The following is a 24,186-nucleotide window of genomic DNA, read 5'->3' as shown; positions in this document are numbered from 1 at the left end:
ACCAGATTTTCCTCTCTGTGGTCAAAAAGTTTACCTTCATTCAAGGATTTATGAAAATTTTTTCAGAATCTTTTTTTTCCTATTTTCTCCATTCATTACCTAAAAAAAAAAAAATCTTTGGGTTCCTGTATTATTTACTGTTTTTTCTTTTTCCAGTCATTTGAAACAAATTTTGTACAGCTTAACAGCCATGTTATCCCTTCTATTGTCCTGCATTGGCTTAAATATTGTTCAGATTGTATTACACAGTTTTACAAGAGTATTCTCTTGTAAATGTGCACATTCTCTTTAATGTGCCTGAATAATAAACTCCTTGATGGGAGGAGTCCCAGTTCTTAGGTTTTACCAAGGATTTTGTATAATACTTCCTTGAAAATCAAGATGATAATTATAGTGGTACTCTTTGCTGTGCAGGACATTTTCTGGCAATTTTAACTTTTCAGAATGTAGCGGAAAACCAAAACATAAGAGTGTCCTCTGAGCAGTCAAAATAATCTCATGAATGTCCAAACAGTAGAATACATTCACTTTTCTCCTGTGTCTTCCTCTTGTAGTCTTCCTCAGAATCAGTTTGTTTTGTTTTAGTTGTGGTTTTTTTGAAATTTTGATTGTCTAATCTGTATAAAGTCAAACAACAAAGAAGAAAGAAATGAGTAGCTGCTAGAAATTAAGCACGTTAGAAGTGTCTAGAAGTAAAAGTCCAGTCTGATAGGAAGGCAGAAAAACATTTGGACCAAACAAAGTTTTGGCATTTGATGAGTTTTTAGTTCCGTTCTTTAAATTTCTCATTTGATGTTTCTGAGTAGAACATAATAGTTATTTACTGTTTTTGTGTCAGCTTTTTTTAGGCTTGTCAAATACCAAAATGGAAACATTCATTGTAACAATTTTATGAAATCAGTAGTAGTTTTAAAATTGTATTTCTTATTTTTTGAGATGAGGTCTTATTCTGTCACCCAGGCTGGAGGGCAGTGGTGGGATTGTGACTTACTGCAACCTGACCTCCTGGGCTCAAGTGATCCTTCCCCCTCAGCTTTTCCAATGGCTGGGATTATAGACACACCACCATGCCTGGCTAATTTTTAAATATTTTTTAGAGACAGGGTCTCACTCTGTTTCCTAGGCTGGTTTTAACTTCCTAGGCTCAAGTGATCTTCCTGTCCCAGCTTCCCAAAGTGTTGGGATTACGTTTCTGTCCCGCTCCCAAAGTGTGAGCCACCACACCTGGCCTGAGTAGTAGTTTTGATTTTTATGGGAGATACGGGTATCAAGTTAAAGATACTAATTGAGAACTGGTGTTTTCTGTAGTAACAGTGCAGAGAGGAAGAAAACAAATGTGATTGAGGAAAAAGAAGGGCATTTCCAGTAGGAAAATGGTACAGGGTGAACATCCTAAATCTGAAAATCTGAAATCCAAAATGCTTTAAAATCCAAAACTTTTTGAATGCTGACATGATGTGCAAAGGAAATGCTCATTGGAACAGTTTATATTTTGGATTTGGGTTGCTTAACCAGTAGGTATAATGCAAATATTCCAAAATCTGACAAATTTATAAATCGAAAGCTCTTCTGGTCTCAAGCATTTTGGATAGGGATACTGAATCTGAATAAGCAGAGACTCAGAGGTAGGAATATTCATGAGAATGAATAAGTCAGTTTAGAGTATAAGCTTCAGTTAGGGAAGTTGTGGGAGATGAGATTGGAGATAAGTTTTATTCTGTCTGTGAAGACCTTCAGTGTTAGTTTATAGACTTTCTTCTAAAGGGCAGTGAGAAGTCTGTATATATGTAGGTTGTTTGAAAATTTTATTTCAAGAAGATGAATTACCAACTTTTTCCTGTAGACTACTTGTTTATTTCTTGTATTTTTTTCATTTTTTTAAAGCCAAAAGCCTGTGACTTTCCCTACAAATCCAAACATCCGTTCTAACCATTTTATTGCTTACATATTTCTAAATCCTTAATATCACTGCTCTAGTTCATGCCTTTCATATTTTTTACCAAGACTGTTTCAATAGATCACCTGTTTTGCCCACTTTCATTCTTGTCTTCTTATGTTTGTTTTTTAACTGCTCTTTATAAGCTATGAAATAGAAGTCTGAACATGTCTTTCTTTTGTTTGAAACTCTTCATTGGTTCTTCATCATTTATAGAATAATGCCAAAACCAAATAACTAGAGCCATATAGGGCTTCTGTATAAGACTTAATTTCTAGCTTCATTTTTAGTCATTCCTGCTGCTGCTTTTATGCTTCGGTAGTGCTAAACTATACTTCTTTCCTTGTGCACTTCAAAGGCTGTAAGTTTTCTCTCAACAAAAAAGAAAAAAAAATCTTGTGTTTACTACTCTTTCTGTATTTTTTGCCAGGATAAAACTTTAAAACTCAATAGGAAGTTCAAGCATGTATTAAAAATTTCGGGTAATACAGGGAAGCTCAAGGAAGAAAATAGTTGTGCTTAACACTCCTACCTAGTGTTAACCATTGTTAAGAATTGGGATGAAGCTACATGTAATAAAATAGCAAATAATTATACACATGCATAATGTGTGTATAATATATGCACACATATTACTGATGCATCATAGTGTGTATATCTATTAATTGAACCAGTTCCTTACTATTGGAATTCACATTGTTGCTAAATGCTTATCCTTAAATAATACTTGATAAAGATCTCTTCCTATCTTTATTTTGTCTGTTTGTTTCATAGGGTAAGTTATTGGAAGTAGAATCACCATGTTTATGGCATTGCATGTTTTTAAGCACTTCATGTGTACTGCAAATTGCCCTCTAGAATGATTTTGATAGACACCATATTGATAAGCAGGCAGGGAGAGAGTGCCTAGGTAGCAGTTGTAGGGGAGAAGGAATGAAGATGGGAAAGTGGTATGCTTGAAAAGGGGAATTTGATTTGCCTGGGACAGCTATCAGTTAAAAATTTATTATGATTATTTTTTGTAAAGATGGGGTTTTGCCATGTTGCTCAGGCTGGTCTCAAACTCCTGGGCACAAGTGATCCATGTGCCTTGGCCTACATAAGTGCTGGAATTACAGTGGACCATTATGCCCAGCTGCAGACACCAGTTTTAGAATATGAATGGGAAAAGTTAGTTTGGATCATGTTTTAGATTGTTTTAATATTTGAGGGATAGTTTTTAAATAAGGAGTAATAAAGTATAGAAGTGAAGCTTACTCTTATAGTGCTAAGATAAATTGGAATTCAGAGAGAAAGGAGGTAAAGAGAACAATCAGACATCCTAATTTTCTGTGTGAGATAATGAAAGCCTAAAGTGGAGAAGGAAATAAGTTGTGTGTAATAATCCATAAGCAGAATTTGTGGTAGATGTCAATAGTCAGTTCAATTAGGACTGGCACTTGTTCTATGGCATCTTAGTAAGGAGGAGCAATGTCCTGTGTTACAAGTTGGGGAGGGCTTGAATATGGAGAATTGGCCTTGCTGCAGTGGAAATGTAATAGGGAATTGGAGTAGGTTAACTAGAAGAACTAAGCTGCAATTTTATGACTTTCTCCAGAGACATTCAGCATCTGGAATTGTGTGAAGAGTGCCAACAGTGGATGTCATTCAAATTGTGTGTTGGAAAAGGGTGGGAATGGGAAGCTAGTTAAGAGAACAAAGGATACTGTGGTGGTTTTGAGTACATTATTAAAATGATTGACTGATAGTGAAGTCCAGGTTAGGTAGGGAAATAAGTGAAGCCGAACAAGGGATATAGACCAGGTTGGAGGTTTTTGTTCCTTTTAGTTTTTTTACTCCCCCTGCAGTATTGATTGATTCGTTTTAATTATAACAAAAATAAACATACAACTTATGTTCATTATTGTATACATTCATCTCTCATCTGAGTATTATACTCCCTGTTTTACAGATGAGGGGACTGAGATTCAGACAATAAAGTGACTTGTTCAAATTTATCCAATACATGTTGGAGCTGAGATTTGAACCTTAGGTAAACTGGCATTCAGTAATTATCCTCTGGCTCTTTGGTTAAGTGAGAGATCTGATTATTCAAAATTAACAACAGAGTTGCTGCTAAGTTCAGCATGGATTTTCTTTACTGACAGAATTGAAGTAAAATTCCAGGAAAATATTTAGAATGCACCTGATGCAGGCCAGGTGCAGTGGCTCACGCCTGTAATCTCAGCACTTTGGGAGGCTTAAGCTGGCAGATCACTTGAGGTCAGGAGTTTGAGACCAGCCTGGCCAACGTGGCAAAATCCCATCTCTACTAAAAATATAAAACTTAGCTAGGTGTGGTGGTGAATGCTTCTGTGGTCCCAGCTGCTCAGGAGGCTGAGACATAACAATTGCTTGAACCACCCAATCGCTTGCAATGAGCTGAGATCATACCGCTGCACTCCAGCCTGGGGACAGAGTGAGACTCCATCTCAAAAAAAATAAACCTGATGCCATGTATTTATTATCAAACCAACATTAATTGCAGTAAAATATTATATGCTATGTTATATTTGAGTTTTATTGTTGTTTGTGTTTATGAATTTGATTTGGTCTTAGTTGTATAAGTACATAAGCATGAGTGATTGGTTTATGTTTAGATTTATGCTTAGTACAAATTAAATCACCTTACAATTAAAGACCCCCATTGGATACCTGAAATTGCAGGTAGTACCGAACTCTTATTTACACTATATTTTTCTGATACAGTCATACCTATGGTAAAGTTTAGTTTATAAATCAGGCACAATAAGAGTTAACAACAATAACTAAAAATAGAACCATTATTATAATAGAATTGTTATAGTACCTGACCTGGCCTGCACAGTAGCAACTTTGTTGCCAATTTTGAATAATCACATCTCTCACTTAACCAAACAGCCAGAGTAAAAGTTAAGTGAATGTGGTTTCTCTCACTCTTCCAAAATAGCTTACTGTAAGTACTCACTTATTTTGGGGGTCTTGGTTGACCTCAGGTAACTAAAACCACAAAAAGTGGAACCTTGGATAAAGGGTGACTACTGTGGTTGCACTATAAGGTCCATGAGTTTTTGTTTGTTTGTTTGTTTGTTTTTTTAAACTTTACAGTCTTAGAATTCTTACATCTCCGAGATAGTGTTCTAGTTGAGGAAATTGGAAGTGCAAAGTGGTTATATGATGTGTTCAAAGTCACATTGCTAATTAATGACGTATCCTGGACTAAGCAAACACAACCTCCCTGTAAGGTACTGTTGTCACTGCATCCTGCTGCCAGACACATGAAAAACTAAGTTGCCTGATTAGAAAGTGGATCTAAACAATGATTTTATGCTTGAATATTTTGTTTCAAGCTTTTGTTTCTTTGTTCCTTGTTTTTCCTTTACTTTTCAAAATTTTTTTTCTCCTCCTCCTGTTCTCCTGCCTTGGTCTCCCCTTCAGTCCTGTCCCATTCCACTCATTTTCTGTTTTAAAAAAAATGTCCTCTGGTTGTAAAAATAATCATAGAAAGCTTGAAAAAAATAAAATGTCCTCTGGTTGTAAAAGTAATTATAGAAAGCTTGAAAAAAATAAAATGACCTACAGTCCCACTACCAAAATATATCTCCATCTAATATCAATAGTTAGCACTGTTCATGTTTTAAGTATTTCCTTCCAGTCTTGTTTTATTGATGGAAGGAGACTTTCAATCGTTTTTCTAATGTATTCTAATATATGTATTTTGAATGTTGCTGGCATATCTCATGGCTTTTTTAATGCCTTGATTTTTTTCACTTCATCACTTACAATTAGTTCTAGATTATTTTAGCTCATCGAGGAATTCATGCTGTTTATGATATTTCTATCTTGAATAGTGTTACATACTCCCTGTGTATATCTAGGCATTTTGAGTCTTTTTTTCCCTAAAGTAAGGAACTCCTCTGATAACATGGTTTTTAGAAACTACATTATGTCCAAATAAGGAAAATGAATGCTCTTACCCATTGTACTCCTACCTTCTCCAGTGATATCTGTTGTTAAATGTTTCCAGATTAGAAAAATTTGTAGGCTCATTTTATACTTTTTTGTGGGCTTCTTTTCCTCACTTAATTATATTTCTTGGAAATACTGGTATATCCATATGTAATCGGCTCATTTATTTTCAGTGCCTTTCCTACTCCAAGGCTTGTGTTTGTCTCCCTTTATTCATCTCCAAAATTAGTCCCCTCTACTGTTTCTTTCTTTCCTTGTGGTTTCTCTTGTATGCTTTCCACCCTAATGTTTCTTTTTCTCAATGTTTTTGCAGGATTTATTATTATCTTTGTTTTTTCCTGATAACTTTGATGTCATGTATGTTCTTTCTCAGAACTTACGATCAAAACTTATCCAACATGTTTTTCTGAAATGTTAATCCTATTTAAAAGGAACACATTGTGGCTTTCTCCCTTCTCTGTTACCCTTGTTATATTCCATTTTCTGATTTATTTTGCTGTTGCAGTAGTAACAGAAGAATGATGTTCATTGCTATTGTCATTCTTCAAACTAAAGTATGTGACATATTCATTGCTGCAGTTTTTCTCAATGTACATACAGCCTTTAATGCTTTCTGTGACTACAATTAACTGGTTAACTAGTTTCAGGTGTAGCTCCTAGAAGCAATATATTTTGGCAGTTTTAGATAACTGGTTATTTTATCTCGTTGTTCGAAGTGTTGCCATGTTCTCCTTGCCATTTTTCAGTGTTTGAAAATTGCTGTTATCAACTCTAAGTGTAATAATTTTCTTTACACTTTGTAATGGTGGACTAAAAGACAAGATTCCTTGCATTTCAATGTGTCCTGTAGCATTAAAAAGAAAGTTGTAGCCAGGTGACCAGGAAAATAAAACGGAGAATCAACCTTTGGTTTGGACACATTATGGCGTATTGACTCTTCTCATTAGATTTATTATTCTTGCAGTAGTCTCCTACATAATTTCCTAATGTTCATCTTTTGTGTTTCTTCCAGTATTGTTCATTCTAACATAGTTTCATGTGGGAGCTTAGATACATGACAGTTACATCCCAAAGGAGCCTGTCTCTTTCTGTCCAGGTTGTCTATCCTTCTACATTTATTTTTTATGTATGCCCAACATGCCCCCTCTCTGAGTGACTTAAGAACTATTGTTTAGTTTTCCTTACTCAAAAGCAGTTTGAAACTTAGTTCTATATTTCTGACTTTTTACTCAGGATTATATCTTGCCCCCAACTTGTTGGTAAGCTCAGTTCTCAGGCTGCTAACAAGCACTTATGTGATAGGCACTGTGCTAAATAGTCTTCAGGGATGATCTTATTTAATAGAGACAACCTTTTGAGACTCTTTTTGTTATCAGAGGGAAAGATAGAAATGAATAACTTGTCCAAAACTATACAGCTAGCAAATGATCTTTTCTGGCATTCTGACCTCACACCCTATGCTCTTAAGTATTACAAAATACTACACCTGTAATTACTATTCATAGAGTGTTTGCTATGGATTAGGCACTTCAAGTGCTGCTTTTAGGTTCATCATCTAATTCCTCCAACAACTGGGAAACAAAAAAAACAGGCTCAAACAGGTGAGGTAAATGACTTGTTCACTGATTCCTCAAGCTTCATACCTGTAAAAGATAAATAGTGTCAAATGTTTTTTTTTTTACCTTGACACAGAAACAAAATAAATTGTAAGATTTGTCCCAGCAGGCAAATACACCAGAAACCAAATGTTGCGAAACACTTATCCTTAATGTACTCCAATACTTTCTTTTCTATATAATTACAAAATAAATTCCTGTCGTGAACCACTAAATTCCCTTTACCAGTTCCTACTGGGTTGTAACCTGTAGTTTCAATCATTCCTTTAGAGGCTAAACGTGATTAAGGTTCTTCCAAGTTCAGTATTCTGTTGCCTATAATCTCAGGCCAATCAGAATCATAGAACATGTATGATCTAACTTTGTGACTGATGTGTACATTTTTGTAATTTTACTAGCAAATGGTATCTAGTACCTGTTTTAAACATCTCCAGTTTTCAGTGTTTAGCATGGTACAGTCCATCTGGAAAATATAGATTGATATATGTATATATTCATGTTGTAAGTAGAAAATATGTTAGCATTAGCATTAGCTGGTCTATTTGTGCATATATAAACATCTTGGTGCCAGAGGTCTTTTTACAAAATTTGCCATTGGCTGTGGGCAAGACTTGTCAAAGATGAGAGATTAGTGAATATACTGGATTTAGGGGAGGCAGATATCTAAGGAAAACAAAACACTCAAATTGGAGGTATAAATTAAGTTTTTTGAATTTTGAGGTATCTGAATGAAAACTCTTCAGAGGTGAACTTTTAATGTATGTCTAATATTTTAACTATTAATTTTCTTTAGTCTGTAACACCCTCAGTTGTTGGATCTATTAGACATTCAGTATATGGATGACTGCCACCTTTGAAAATAATATTCCGTGGTCAATTAAAAAAAATGTTTAAAAACTCACTATGTTTAGTGAAATTTTAATCAAAACAGAAGTTTTCATGTTTGATCATATGGATAGTTAGATTATCCTTGAGAAATTGGATAGCAAATTGCATTTTAATACAGTAGAAACTCTAGTATTTATGTAGATTATTACAGTATTAGGCTGTAGTTTAAAAAATCATAATTTGACACGCTTGTTAAAATACTCATGATTTGTAAGCATATTAAATGTATTTTTTAACTATAAAATACAATCAAAAACAATATGCTGTATGAGCCTAATATTAAACTGCTTATAAACCCACCATTTTTGTTATTTTCTTTTAGGTTGGATGGAGTACTGCTCGCGATTATTACACGTTTTTGTGGTCCCCTATGCCTGAACATTATGTGGAAGGATCAACAGTCAATTGTGTACTAGCATTCCAGGGTAAGGACTGGAAACTGCAGAACTCAGTGAAACTAGGTGCCTTTTGCCATTAAAGATGTTGTACTCTGTTGTAATGATTTGTTTAGGTGTGTCCACGGTACCAAAGTTGAATTAATTTATGTCTTTATTTAGCAAAAGCCCTAAGAATGTATCTATCTAGGGTAGGCCACATGATATTTTATGTAGACATTTAAAGGTTACTGGTTGTTGTCTTAATTTTCACTGAGGAGTGAGTTTCTTTTTAGATCTTTATTTTTGGTGATTTTTTTTTCAAGTGAGAAAACAATAAAAGAATAACAGGTATTAGAATAATGTAACAAAAAAGATGTGAGGAGAATAGTCCACATGAAACCCACAAACATGATAAACAGAACTTACAGAGTTATAGGAATTCTGTCATGTGTAAGTTCCTTTATTATAAAATGGATATAAAATAATATAAAATGTACTTTTGGCCGGGTGTGGTGGCTCACACCTATAATCCCAGCACTTTAGGAGGCTGAGGCAGGTGGATCACAAGGTCAGGAGTTCAAGACAAGCCTGGCCAATATGGTGAAACCTTGTCTCTACTAAAAATATAAAAATTAGCTGGGTGTGGTGGCAGGTGCCTGTAATCCCAGCTAACTGGGGTGGCTGAGGCAGGAGAATTGCTTGAACACAGGAGGTAGAGATTGCAGTAAGCAGAGATCATGCCACTGCACTCCAGTCTGGGAGCAGAGCAAGACTCCATCACAAAAAAAAAAATTTTTTTGTCTTAGCTTGATATTATATACAAAATTAAAAAAATCCTCTTATTCAAGTAATTCTGACATATGCTGTGACATGGTTGAACCTTGAGGATTTTATGATAAATAAGCCAATCACAAAAGGAAAAATTCTGTATAATTCCACTGTATGAGGTACTTAGAGTAGGGAAACTGATAGACACAGAGTAGAATGGTGGTCCCCAGGGCATTCAGGTTCCCTCAAGGAAGTAATGCGGAGTTATTGTTTAATTGTGGAGATAATGCCGGTGATGGTTGCACAACAACATGAATGTGCTTAATAACATTGAAACATATACTTTAAAATGTTTGAGAGGGTAAATTTTATGTGTTTTTTTAAACCACAACTTAAAAACTTGCAAAAAAAAAAAAAAACCCACGTATTCAGAGGTCTGTCGAATAATTTGCTGCAGAGTAGTTTTATATCATAATTTTACTAACTTTAGGGTTGTATTAAAGCAAATTCTTATTCTTGTATATGTCATAGATTCCTTTTGGTCTGGTGAAGTTTATGAACTCTGCCTCAGAATAATATTTTAATGTCTATAAAATGAGACATAAAATTGCAAAGAAAAATTATACTGAAATAATTAAAATATTACAGTAGCATATTTTTGATATATTAGTACATGTGCTTCAAAATCTGTGTGTTAACAAGATGTATTTTATTGGCAGATTTAATCACTGCCATAATTTCCATTGAGACACCCGTAACAGTTGTAATATGGTATTAACATTGTAATACCTGTTAGTGACAAAAATCACAAATATTGATAATAATCAAAGTACCTGCTACGATTTTAGTTGTTAGTAAAAATAAAAATACGTTGCTTTTCTCCATTGAAGTTGATGGATGACTTGAATTTTCTTTATCCTTTGACCCTAGGTTGAACACTCCCTAAAACCTCTTCACTACGGAGAACTTTATATGCCTTTATGTTAAAAAAAATTCTAGGACTTTATTGCTCTCCCCTGGGACTAGCTATTAATAGTTAAGACTTTTTCCTCTGGGTTCCTCATATCTTTAAGCAATGGACTCTATTAAGAATGTTCTTATGTTAGCAGAAAGAAGTTTACATTGTATGAAACATCACTTTAAAAAAATGTGCTCAGGATTATGAGATGAATGATTTAAAATAAAGTTTATTGTCTCATATATTTTCACACATTTTAATGCAATTTAAAAATCTTGTAAATCTTTTTTTTTTTTTTTGAGATGGAACTATACTGTCTCACCCAGGCTGGAGTACAGTAGTGTGATCTCAACTCATTGCAACCTCTGCCTGCTGGGATCAAGTGATTCTTGTGCCTCAGCCTCCTGAGTAGCTGGAACTACAGGCTTGGCCAGTTTTTGTATTTTTAATAGAGACGGGGTTTCACCATGTTGGCCAGGCTTGTCTCAACCTCCTGACCTCAGATGATCCACATGCCTCGGCCTCCCCAAGTGCTGAGATTACAGGCGAGAGCCACCATGGCTGGCCCTAGATCTTTAAAATGAAACCCCAAATCATTTCTCCCTTATCTGATCTAGCTTACTATCTTCAGCCTGTTAAAAATTAGGCCGGACGTGGTGGCTCACGGCTGTAATTCCCAGCACTTTGGGAGGCTGAGGCGGGTGGATCACGAGGTCAGGGGTTTGAGGCTAGCCTGGCCCACATGGTGAAATCCTGTCTCTACTAAAAAACAAAAATTAGCCAGGTGTGGTGGTATGTGCCTATAGTTCCAGCAACTCAGGAGGCTGAGGCAGGAGAATCACTTGAACCTGGGAGATGGAGGTTGCAGTGAGCCTAGACTGCACCATTTCACTCCAGCCTGGGTGAGAAAGCAAGACTCTGTCTCAAAAAAAAAAAAAGAAAAAAACAAAAAAAAAATTAAATTTGTTTTTAACAAACTAAAAACCTCTAAAAAACCAAACTATACTAAAATATTTATTTCATGAAAATACTTTGTTAGCATGCAAATGCTTAATTGCTTCAGAAAGGAACCAAAAAACAGTTTGAATTTGGGATAAACATTTCTAGTATTACCGATTTTAGAAAAATTTTTACAGTGATCCCTCCCTTGAGTTTAAATCAATTTTTGTTATAGTTGCTAAGAGAGAGTATCAGCCTGTTTTAAGGGCAGCATAACTTGGAGCCTATGCATATAGCTTTGATATAATGATTTCCAAACTTCACTGTACTTTGGAATCACTGATTGCTTTAAGATGTACAGAAATTTATGTCCCACTTGCAGATGTTGTGATTTAATTGGTCTGTGATAAGGCCTGGGTTTTAGAATTTTTAAAAGATTAACAGGTGGTTCTGTTATGTAGAAGTTAGGGAACCACTGGCATGGCAGTTTTCAGCAAATATTGTTAACACTAATTGATACGATTTTATCTAAGTGGCTTTCCTGTGCCGGGACAAAGGATAAAACTTGTAGTGTAATATGGACAATGATTTAGGTCCTCATAGATGTTCTTTGGATTAGGAAACGTTACAAATTATATATGTAGTTTCTCTTTTAGTAGCCTTTTTTAGATAATTAAATTTAGGTGTATATTGGGATAGGTTTTGTTACATTTAAAACTTCTTTCTTAAAAGCTGGTTTATTTTTAATCATTTTTATTGTGATTGATCTCCTCTTAAAAAATAAGTTAACTGCTAGGTGTGGTGAGCTCTTTGGGAGGTTGAGGCAGATGGATGGATTGTGACCAGGAGTTAGAGACCAGCATGGGCTACATAGTGAAATTCCATCCGTTTTTTTAAAAAAAAAAGTCATTTAATGTTATTTAATTTGTTATAGTGACTATTGAATTTGTTTATTAGGGACTTGCCAAAAAGTTTAAAAGTGATTAAATAAAGAAAAAAGCATCCAGTTTATTTCTGTTAATACTTTAAAAACATTTTCGGGCCAGGCGTGATGGCTTACACTTTTAATGTTAGCATTTTGTGAGGCCAGGGAGGATGGACTGCATGAGCCCAGGAGTTTGAGACCAGCCTGGGCAACTTGGCGAAACTTCATCTCTACAGAAAATACCCCCAAAATTAGCCGGGCATAGTGGTGTGCATCTATAGTCCCAGCTGCTTAGAAGGCTGAGGTGGGGAGGAAGATCACTATAGCCTAGGAGGCTGAGGTTGCGGTGAGCTGAGATTGTATCACTACTTTCTAGCCAGGGTGAAAGAGTGAGACCCTGTCTCAAAAATTCATGGGCACTAAGCATAAATGCAATACTTTTTACAAGTTTCTGATAATTCAACAATTTTTATTTTGAATTTTGAGATCCAGAAATAAAAGCTTCTGCCTGCCTAGAACATTTTTGTTTGCTATATAAGGAAGTCAGGGAACATTTAGTCATCAAATATTAGAGTTACAGAAGGGCTTTCAAGCATAATGCAAATCAGTTTGCTTATTTTGTGGATGAGTCATAAAAATCCTGAAATGCGGAGAACGATCCAAGATGGCCAATCGCTAACATCCCGGGATTGCAGCTCTCAGGGAAGGCGCGGAGAACTAGAGGACGCCACACTTTCAGACAAAGTCTGGTCGCTCACGGAGCAGAAGATCCCCCAGTGGTGGAAACACACGAGTCGCCAGCGCAGCAGCGCTCGGCGCAGAGTAAACGGGAACGGTTCCCCTTCTGACCGAGGTTTGGAGCCCCGGGAAGGCAGAGTCGCTTACTACGGAAACAAGAAGGAAGCCCGACAGGAGAATCCTGGGCAGAAAAGTACCATCAGTTTTAACGCTGCTGCTCTGGCCCTGGGAACTAACAACCTGGACGTCCACTCAAGAGACCTAATCTGAAAGTTGGTAATTTCAAAGACGACAGGAGGATAAATTTACAATGACGGGAAGAAACCAGCGTAAAAAAGCTGAGAATACTCAAAGTCAGAACGCCTCTCCCTCTAAAGATGATCACAGTTCCACATCAACAATGGAACAAGGCTTGATGGAGAACGAGCGCCTCCTGATGACAGAATCACTCTTCAAGGAATGGATAATAACAAACTTCGGTGAGTTAAAAGAACATGTTGTAGCCCAACGTAAAGAAACTAGGAACTTTGAAAAAAGGTTTGATGAAATCCTATTGAGAATAGACAACTTAGAGAGGAGTATGAGTGAATTAATGGAACTGAAGAATACAATACAGGAACTCAGAGAAGTATGCACAGGTTTAAACACTCGAATTGTTCAAGCAGAAGAAGGGATATCAGAGGTCAAAGTCCAACTTAATGAAATAAAACGCGAAGACAAGATTAGAGAAAAAAGGATAAAAAGGAATGAGCAAAGTCTCCAAGAAATGTGGGACTATGTGAAAAGACCAAATTTACATTTGATAGGTGTACCTGAATGCGACGGAGAGAATGAATCCAAGCTGGAAAATACCCTTCAGGATATTATTCAGGAAAATTTTCCTAAACTAGCAAAGCAGGTCAACATTCAACCCCAGGTAATACAGAGAACACCACAAAGATATTCCTCAAGAAGAGCAACCCCAAGGCACATAATCGTTAGATTCACCAGGGTTGAAACGAAGGAGAGGATACTAAGGGCAGCCAGAGAGAAAGGTCAGATAACCCACAAAGGCAAGCCTATCAGACTTACAGCAGATCTCTCGGCAGAAACTCTACAGGCCAGAAGAGAGTGGGGGCCAATATTCAACATCCTCAAAGAACAGAACCTTCAGCCCAGAATTTCATATCCAGCCAAACTAAGCTTCACAACTGAAGGAAAAATAAAATCTTTTATGAACAAGCAAGAACTCAGAGATTTTATTACCACCAGGCCTGCTTTACAAGAGCTTCTGAAAGAAGCATTACACACAGAAAGAAACAACCAGTATTATTAGCCTTTCTAAAAATACACCAAAAAGTACAGAGCACCAACATAAAGAAGAATTTACACCAACAAATGGATAAAACAGCCAGTCAACATCAAATGGCAGTAACCCTAAATTTAAATTGACTAAATTCCCAATCAAAAGACACAGCCAAAACCCAACGGCATGTTACATCCAGACCTGTTTCACATGCAAGGATACACAAAGACTCAAAGGGATGGAGAAAGATTTACCAACCAAATGGAGAGCAAAAATAAATAATAAATAAATAAAAAGCAGGAGTTGCAATTCTTGTATCGGATAAAATAGATTTTAAAGCAACAAAGATATAGCGGTAAAAGGATCAATGCAACAACAAGAGCTAACGATCCTAACACGCAGATAGGAGACTTAGATTCAATGAGACAGAAAATTAATAAGGATAACAAGGACTCGAACTCAGATCCAGAACAAGTAAACTTAATAAATATTTATAGAGCTCTCCACTTCAAATACACAAAATATACATTCTTGTTAATACCACATCACACCTACCCATAAGTTTAAATGAAACATTGATTGGCCATTATTAATACCCAATTTTTTTCAAAATAAAGCAATATTTCCATTTACTCTCCCTCTTTCTCTTCCTCTCCTTTACTTACATTTTTTTTTTTTCTTTCCTTCTTTCAAAAAAAAAGAAATCAACTTGTAAACCTCTAGATCCAGGTCTGCAATGTCTCTTTCATTGCTTGATTTCCTTTCTTCCCTTCCCTCCCTCCCTCCCTCCCTCCCTCCCTCCCTCCCTCCCTCCCCGCTTCCTCCCTACCATCCTTTCTCCCTTCCTTCCTGCCTTCCTCCCCCCCAAAAAAAAAAAAAAAAAAAGAATCCTGAAATGCAAAACCCGAAAGATCTAACAATACCTAAATGTGATTGTCTTTCTAAGTGAACCCTTCTATATTTATTTATTTTAATCTTGTTGAATACTGAAGGCATAGTCTGTAAAAGTTGACTCAAAAATTCAGTTTTTACTTTGTCCCATTTTATTTTTGTTATCAGTCTGACAACAGTTTTTTTAGGCAGCTTTAAATTGTAGCTCTGAATAATTACACCTATCTCAAATGGTTTTGAACCATATTTTTTTAGCAGTTTATTTTAGTGAAATTTTTGTTCTTTAAAAAAAATCAGACCTTGAATATCTAGTTTGTAGAGTTTCTAATGATTTGATGCCAGAGCTAATTAGTTTTGGTGTATTTTTGTTTTCTATTTAAGCTTTTAAATAAGCCAAGTGGCCATTTGGAAAGTTGGTATGAATTAGCGTTTAGTAGATATTAGGAGGGTAGATTTTTAAAAACTTCAAAAATATATATTGCCAGATACATGTCTATATTTGTTTATTTAAACTTTGTATTTTGAAGTAATTTTAGATGTAAAGATGCCTCCTTGGTTTCTCCTTATCTTTCATAACCTTTACTTTCTGGTAGAGTACTGTTAGCATTTTGTGTTGTTTGTTTTGGTAGCTTGTCTCTCATCTTGGTTTTGCTTGATGTTTTCTCATGGTTAGATTGAAGTGATGCATTTTTGGGAAGAATGCTGTAGAAATGATACTGTACCTTTCTCAGTACATTTTATCAGATAGTACATGATGTCCATTTATCTTGTTACTGGTGAAAATAATCTTGATTGCTCGTTTAAGATTGTGTCATCTGGATTTCTCCACTGTACATAAAGTTTATTTTTTCCTTTGTAATTAATGAATATTATGAGGGAGCTACTTTGAGACTGTGGAAATATCTTGTTTCCTCTCATATTTTCAGCCACTAATTGTAGTATCCCTCCGTGTATCTTGCCTACGACGATTATTTCGATGTTTATCTAATGATATTCATTACTTGTATATTTATTAGTTGGTCATTATGTTAGAAGGAATTGCCCTTGTCTCCATGGAATCGTTAATTTCTTCTGTGAAATAAAGTCTTAATACCTTTTTTTTTTTTTTGAGATAGAGTTTTGCTCTTGTTGTTCAGGATGGAGTGCAGTGGCAAGATCTTGGCTCACCACAACCTCTGCCTCCTGGGTTCAAGCGATTCTCCTGCCTCAGCCTCCCGAGTAGCTGAGATTACAGGCATGTGTCACCATGCTTGGCTAATTTTGTATTTTTTAGTAGAGTCAGGGTTTCTCCATGTTGGTCAGACTGGTCTTAAACTCCCAACCTCAGGAGATCCAGCCACCTCGGCCTTCCTAAGTGCTGGGATTACAGGCATGAGCCACTTTGCCTGGCCAATGCCATAATTGTTTTGTTACTTAAATTGTTTCAGCTTTGGCCATTGGAGCTTTTCTAGTGGGCTTATATATTTTTTTACATGCTCCACCCCTCTTCTAATTCCTTTTGTGGACTGAAAGCAAAGCCACTTTGCTCTGAAGTACCACAAGAATTTCTCATATATTGTCTGCCCTCTCCTCTCTGTTTCTAAGGAGAAAAGTCAGCTGTTTTTTAAGAGTGATATCAGGTGAAGTAGGTATAGTAATTGAGGCTTAAAATTTCAAGACATGAAAGAACAGCAGGCATAGTGATTATAACTTTTAGAGTAGATTTAATAAGATAAATGTATTCATCTTTGTGTATTCATTTCACAATTATTGAATGCTTCCTTTTTACAAGTCATTGTGGGGAATTCAGAATTTTTTAATATGTATACACACAAATGCATGTATATATGTGCCCTCAATGTGTATATATGTGCGTGTGCAGTATCTATTATCTGCCTTTGGTGTTTTTGAGGTCTGATGTAATTGTAAGGCATGTACATAGTAACTAGTAATATTAGGCTTACTCTGGAGGTATGTAGTCTTTACACTTGATCTTAGCCAAAAAGGCTGAGAAGCAATAGGAAATATTTATTTTTTAATGTAAAAAGTACTGTGTGAGCTTTGGAGGGGAGTCAAAGATGAATTTTAAGTTATGATAATTCAGTGAAATTTAAAACAGGATAACAAATTGAAGAAAGAAGAAGATAAATATTGATCACGTTATTCTGGATACTAAAAGTACATTATCTATTTGTTAATATCTTGGGTCTCTGAGACAGAGGGCCTCTTTTTTTTAAACAGATTTAAGAGCCTGTGGCCTAGGTCTTATTTTTGTTACCCAGGCTCGAGTTCAGTGACACCATCATGGCTCATTGCAGTCTCAACCTCCTCCTGGGCTCTAGCTCTCCTCACACTTCAGCCTCCCTAGTAGCTGAACTATAGGCACATGCCACCACATCTGGCAAATTTTTGTGTTTTTTTTTTTTTTTTGTAGTGACAGAGTTTCACCATGTTGGCCAGGCTGCTTTTTTATTCTTGGGCTCAAGCGATCTGCCCACCTTGGCCTCCCAAAGTGCTGGGATTACAGGCATGAGCACTGGGTCCTAAAGCTGACTTTTACCGTACTGCACTAGTGGACCTCATCATCTTTTCTGGCTTTGTATAGTTTCATGTGCAGCATATTCCTTTAGTTAATATCTCTCATTTACATGTAAATGAATGTCAAATTGGAGGGAAGATTTCTTTAAATGACATATTCCCACCTCCACTCCCAGTAGATTTTTATATTGCTCCTTCCCTTGCTCCTCCTCCAGCCTCTTTCCCATTGTAAAGTATATACCGCCTCTCCCAGATGAGTGGGTTTTGCCCTAGTGAAGATAAAAGGGGAAAGGATATTCTGGGAATATAAGCTTAGATCCATGAGAAGAAAGATTTTAATATTGAAGACAGAAGAGTCTAGTTTTGGTAATTTGTGAAAGGAGGAAGGACATATCCCAGATGCGTGCCCAGAACAGTGTGTAGAATGAGACATGGCAAGTATTGTTAAATTGAAATAATATGAATTTTATAATAGGAAGTTTAATAATTTTGTTTGTTAATTCCCTCTTAGGATATTACCTTCCAAATGATGATGGAGAATTTTATCAGTTCTGTTATGTTACCCATAAGGGTGAGATTCGTGGAGCAAGTACACCTTTCCAGTTTCGAGCTGCTTCTCCAGTTGAAGAGCTGCTTACTATGGAAGATGAAGGAAACTCTGACATGTTAGTGGTGACCACGAAAGCAGGCCTTCTTGAGGTTGGTGTTCACAGTGAGATAGTGATTCATTGATAATTTTAAGAACAGAGATCATGTTGGTTGGCATTTTGAGAATTTTAAGGTTATATGAGACTTGCCACAAAAACCAAACACTTTTTAACTAAAATAATACATTTAGAATGTCTTTTTTGAAATACTTAAACCATCTTTTGGTCACAGTTATGCTGTTGATTCTACTGTGGCAGGGACTGTCCCCAGGGCCTGTTCTTATTTTGTGCATAGCAGATAGTGCAATAAGTACTGATTGAGAGAGTAGGTTTAGGTCTAAAGCTTTCCTTATGTTCCCTTGCCTAACCTTGTGTGGTGGCATACTCGGTTCATTGTAGAGTGTTACACATTTGGGGATGAAGCTGCTTGGGATAATGGTGTAAATCAGTAAATCTAACTGTAATTGGATGTGAACTTTCACTACCATGAACATTCTCTTTCTCAAGTGTGGCAGTGAGTCTGGGGAGCTTCCCAGTCTCTAATTTAGATTGAACATTTTTTAGAGTGAATCCTGTTATACTTCTAATCAAATGAATACGCCTAGATTAACCATAATTTAAAAAGAAAATTTAAAAAGCTATTTACTACTTTTGCAAATAGAGTATTGTGGAGTCATGATAATGGCTCCGATATAAATTTACTGTGTAGATGGTCTAATGCCTTATGTATTAATTTTTAGTAGTCATTGATGGAGATAGAGTGACATTCTTTTCTCATTTGAAGATCACTTTTTTCAATATCTTTATCCTATACCTAAAGAACTAGAGTGTTATAATTGAGATACTGTGATTAATTGTATATAGTACCCTCTATTAAAATAAGAAAAATAGCTTATCAAATTGGTTCAGTATACATTTTTGGCTAATATATTCATATTTCTTCTTTTGCAGCTCTTGCTTTTTTTTAAATAGTTGGATTTTTTTTAGCATGTAAATATTTAATGCTTTTGATTTTACTTTTATTTACCTCAAAGAACTGAGACTAGAGCAAAAAGACAAGAGGTTACAGATACAATACTTTTATTAGACAGTCAAACTAGGTTAGGAGGAACCAATCATTTTTTATTGTGAATTCTTTTATATCTTTCTTTCCCCTTTCCAGAAATTCCTCTCTTATCTTAAAGAAATGTAACTTTTATAGGGTGACTAAAATATTTTGTGGTGCAACTGCCTAATGATCAAGGTTTTTAGCCTTGTATTTGAATGCCAGTCAAAGATGCTGAAACAAGCCCAGATCTTAAGAATGCAGTTAGCATTTATATTGCAGCTTTTTGAATACTTGTTCGACCACCCTCATTTCAGGGCCTCCAACAGAAAAATGATGAGCATTTTGACATTCCACATCTATCTTGTACTTTTTCTCCAAGTAGATTGAGACATATCACATTCTGTTTCACTCCTTCCTACTCTGCAAAGGGTACTTTATATAAAGAAAATGTAAACTGCGATTTCTTAGGTAAATATTTAGTAATTTTTACTTAAATAATTATTTCTAAGATTAAATATTTTTAACCAATATTTTGATGAGTATTTTAAATTCCCATATCCATTAAAGTCTTTAACTATTTTATCTAAAACTGCACAAAATTAGTACAAATGTGAGACATAATCCAGGGCCCTGTTAACATTAAAAGTGATTAGTGTGATATAATTTTGCTATGTGTCCACTGTGTGGACCTTGATTGTATTCTAGATAAAAAAAAATTGGGGGAATAAGTGGGGGATATTTGACTATGGCCTATTGGATGATTAAAATATTATTCTTAATATTCTTAGCTATAATAATAGTGGTGATTTAAAGCTGACTGTCCTCATTAGGTGATGCTTGCTCTGAAATATTTAGGAGTGAAGTGTCTGTAATTTCATTTTAAATGGTTTAGAAAAAAGATACATAAGTATATAAAGAGATAAAATAAATGTGGCAAGATACTAATAATTAGTGAATTTAGGTGATGGATGTCTGGGTGATCATTGTAAAATTTTAACTATTAAATATGCTTAACATATTTCAAAATCCAAAATTGAGAGCAGAAATTAGACATATACATTCTTATCTAATTTGAATTCTTCTAAAAAATGTCTACTTAAGCTTTAGTGAACTCTTCAGAAAATATATGTAAATTAAATAAATCACTGGAAAAGGTGGCTCTTTTTTAAAGTCTGTGTTGTGCTAAGTCAAGATATATATTTCTAAGCTGCCAGTTAGTTTTAAGAGAGATTTAATGCTAAACTAATAATGATACTAACTTTTATGGGTAATAGACTTGCCTGGATCTAATTTTCTGTTGACTTTATTGAATGCCATTTATTGCAGTCTACCTCAAATCATTTTTAAAAAATAGATAAGATATAAAAGAAATTCAATGATTGAATAAATAAGCTTTTCCCTTTTTGAGGTTTACTCCTGGCATTTTGATTTGATTTGTTGGAATTGGTAGAAGAGCCATTCAGAAAGTTTGCAGCTATTCAACTTTGATAAGAGCCATTTTAGAATTTGATCAGTTTGGTTTCATAATCCCATGACCCTAGAAAACCAATTTGCAGTGTATGGAGGAAAAACATTTTACCAGTTAAATGTATAATGCCACCTTTAAGTCTTCCCTCTGAGTCTTCATTCTTCCCTGGTTAGAATCAAAGACTTCTTGCTGTAAGAGAAATACTAACTTTGTTTAACTACTATCTTATGACCATTAATTTAGCAATCTTTTAGAATAGTGAAGTTTAGATTTTTTCTGAGCTATTAGCTGTTCTTGTAAGAATCAGTTATATTGTTAATATTGTTACAGTCTGCATGTTTGTCCTAAAATTTGTATTTTTACTTTGAAGAGTGTTTTAATTAAGCCAAGTAGAGACCATTTAGTATATAGAAACTATAAATTTCTTGGTGTCTTAAAGAATCAACACATTTAATAGTAATTTCATAGAGGAAAGCCTTATATAACATACAGTAAGTTTGTAATAGATTCAAAGATTTCCTATAGGTCTGCATTCAAAAGAAGTACAACTTTTCCTTTTGGAGTGTCATTACTGTGGATAAGAAAGCCCCATAATTAACTCTTAGAAAAATTAATATGCCTTACTTTTAGTTCTTTTCTGAAAAATGGTTAGCAGGCATCTTCATAATACAGTTATCTCATTTTATAACTTTATTTTAATATTTTCTTCCTTGTCCAACCAAAAGAAGGTTTAATTATGATTGATGAAGGCTAACTGAAGGCTAAAAGGTTGATTGATATAAAGCAGGTAGAACATAAAAGTTCTTTCTGTGAATGTCTTCACCGGTTTTTTTTTGAAATGGAAAACTAAATTTGTAATAACATTTTTTTAGGATTAAGCAAAAAACTAATTTATTTGAGTTTTTTGCTTTATATGTTTTTGCTGTATAGTTGAAAATTGAGAAAACCATGAAAGAAAAAGAAGAACTGTTAAAGTTAATTGCTGTTCTGGAAAAAGAAACAGCACAACTTCGAGAAGAAGTTGGTAGAATGGAAAGAGAACTTAACCAGGAGAAAGAAAGATGTGACCAGCTGCAAGCAGAACAAAAGGTTAGTTGTGTCTTATGTAACTGATTGAAGTTGATAGTCGATTGCCTGAAACCCATCTTTTTAAAGAGCTGAATCAATTAAGTGAGTGAAAACCAGGTATTGAAAAAAGTAGCCTTTTAGATAGACATTTATACAAGAACAGGTCAGTTCCTATTAACCTTCTGCCACAGCTTCTTTTATGTTTGTAAGATGGTTAAAATACTTTTAGACTTTTGGTACCAGGCTTGATGAGGTAGTCCCTGACAACTATTTCCAGATGTTTTACACCTAATTGTAGAATACTTGATAAATTTTTTTAGAAATGATAAATACTGAATAAAGGAAAAATAGGATATATAAATTAAAATTACTTTTCAAAAAAGCATAATTTGGTAAAGTAAGATGTAGTATTAGACAAAATTTTCAAATTTTTAATGGGAGAAATGCTTTATTACCCTAAGAAACAACTAATTAAAATTGGCACATTTCTTGAGCTAAGAGAAAGAGAGACAGGTACCATACAAGCAGAACACATTGTGGCTTCATTAGTGGTAGAAATAGACTTGTAAGAAGCCAAAAACAATGAAAAAACGTTTATCTAGTCATTAACTTGTTTATTTAGTATTTTCACAAGAAAAGCAATTTGTTCTGATGAAACTTACACAGACTGGGATCATATATATTACAGTTTCACTTATAGTAGAGCTAGTTGGCTATATTTATGCCCATTGACAGTATTGAGCTATTGTTTCCTGAGGGTGGGGTCTGTTCTGTTATCCTTTTGTCCAACAAGGCCATGAGTAATTGCTTGATAATTGCCAATTGAAGCATTAGTGCAGTGATTCTCAAACATTTTTATGCTCCAGTGGAGTAGTTATATGTTGCATACCTGGGCAGAGATGTTATACAAGTAAGTCTTAAATTCTGAAAAGATTTTTCTTGCTTTGTTCTATTTGCTTGAGGATTGTTCTTTTGAGTTATAAACATAATGTCAAGGTACTATATACATTTACAAATCTTCTTACAAATGTCTGTGAAGTCTTCAGTTCTGTCGTTATTATCGTTAGCTTTTTTAGTTAAAAATATGCAAGTAATCCCGTTTTGCTCTTGGGGAAGATGTAGTGTCCTGCAGCAGACTATAGGAGTAGGATTTTCTGTTTGGTTAAGGAATTGCTTTTTTCATTTGAACCTTTAAAGCAGGTATACCAAATATTAAAATATAGTAAAATGTCGTAATATGTACCCTGTATGACTATTAGGACATTCAGCTAATTTTTTTTTAACTCATTTGTTGTAATTCTCATGCTGTTTTGTATACTTCTTACTCTTTTTTTTCATTATTTACATATTTTTCTCCTGATTTGTACCTGGATTTGGCAGTTTTCCAAAGTATGATGTCAATCTTTTTTTTTTTTTTTTTTTTTTTTTTAACTGTATTACAAGCCAGAGGGATCAAGGTGAGATAGATGACTCATGAAAAAGGGCCATTTCAGCATGTCCTAAGTCCATGAGATCAGGAGTATCCTGAAATGTGGCTTTTGAAGTTTTGACTCTGATTACTTTGTAATTGAAGAAAAGAATGGATGATTTTGAGAATAGGAATGGCAGAATGATAGGCCTTCATTTGTGTGAAATTACACACACACACTTTCTCTCTCACACTCACTCACTCTCCAGGCCATTTCTCTGGTCCATTTGAGTAGTAGCTGAGATTTAAACAGTCTCAGATTCTCTGTCCTCTCCAGGTGATAAAGGGGTTAAGCATTACAGACAAAACTAAAGTGGTAGACTGAGGTCAGGGGATTAACAAAGCAAAACTTGTAGGAGATTGTGGCCTTGGTGCTCAGAAGAGGTCTTCAGCAGAAGCTTTTATGGCAACTCTTAAATCTTGATGACAGTCACTAATCTTGGAGGAGACTACTTCTCTGCTGCTATTCTTGCATTGGGGCATATTCTCTGGGAAGCACTTGAAAGTGATTTTTTAAATGATACTTACGATTATAGAAAATGTTGATAAAAGGATCTAGAATGGCACTTGATGCATAGGAGATTCTCCCTAAATGTAAGTAGCTGCTATTATTTACTATTTCATAATATAAGCCAGAGAATCATCAAGGAAGGACTAACATA

The 24,186-nt window shown here is 35.0% G+C and overlaps 1 protein-coding gene across 11 annotated transcripts in view; it reads left to right on the top strand.

The window, feature by feature from the left end:
* The window catches only part of TAX1BP1 (Tax1 binding protein 1), a 90,161-nt gene that overhangs the window by 7,705 nt on the left and 58,270 nt on the right, over nucleotides 1-24,186 (top strand). For all 11 annotated transcript variants that reach the window (XM_035253551.3, XM_035253546.3, XM_035253549.3 and 8 more), the window contains exons 3-5: nucleotides 8,750-8,852; nucleotides 18,337-18,524; nucleotides 21,919-22,077. In XM_035253551.3, coding sequence (XP_035109442.1) covers nucleotides 8,750-8,852; nucleotides 18,337-18,524; nucleotides 21,919-22,077 — 450 coding nt within the window. The remainder of the gene's footprint in view (nucleotides 1-8,749; nucleotides 8,853-18,336; nucleotides 18,525-21,918; nucleotides 22,078-24,186) is intronic.

The sequence above is a fragment of the Callithrix jacchus genome, chromosome 11, assembly GCF_049354715.1.
Source record: "Callithrix jacchus isolate 240 chromosome 11, calJac240_pri, whole genome shotgun sequence".
Classification (NCBI taxonomy): domain Eukaryota; kingdom Metazoa; phylum Chordata; class Mammalia; order Primates; family Cebidae; genus Callithrix; species Callithrix jacchus.
Note: the sequence above shows the minus strand (reverse complement) of the source record. Positions and strands in the feature narration are given on the sequence as shown.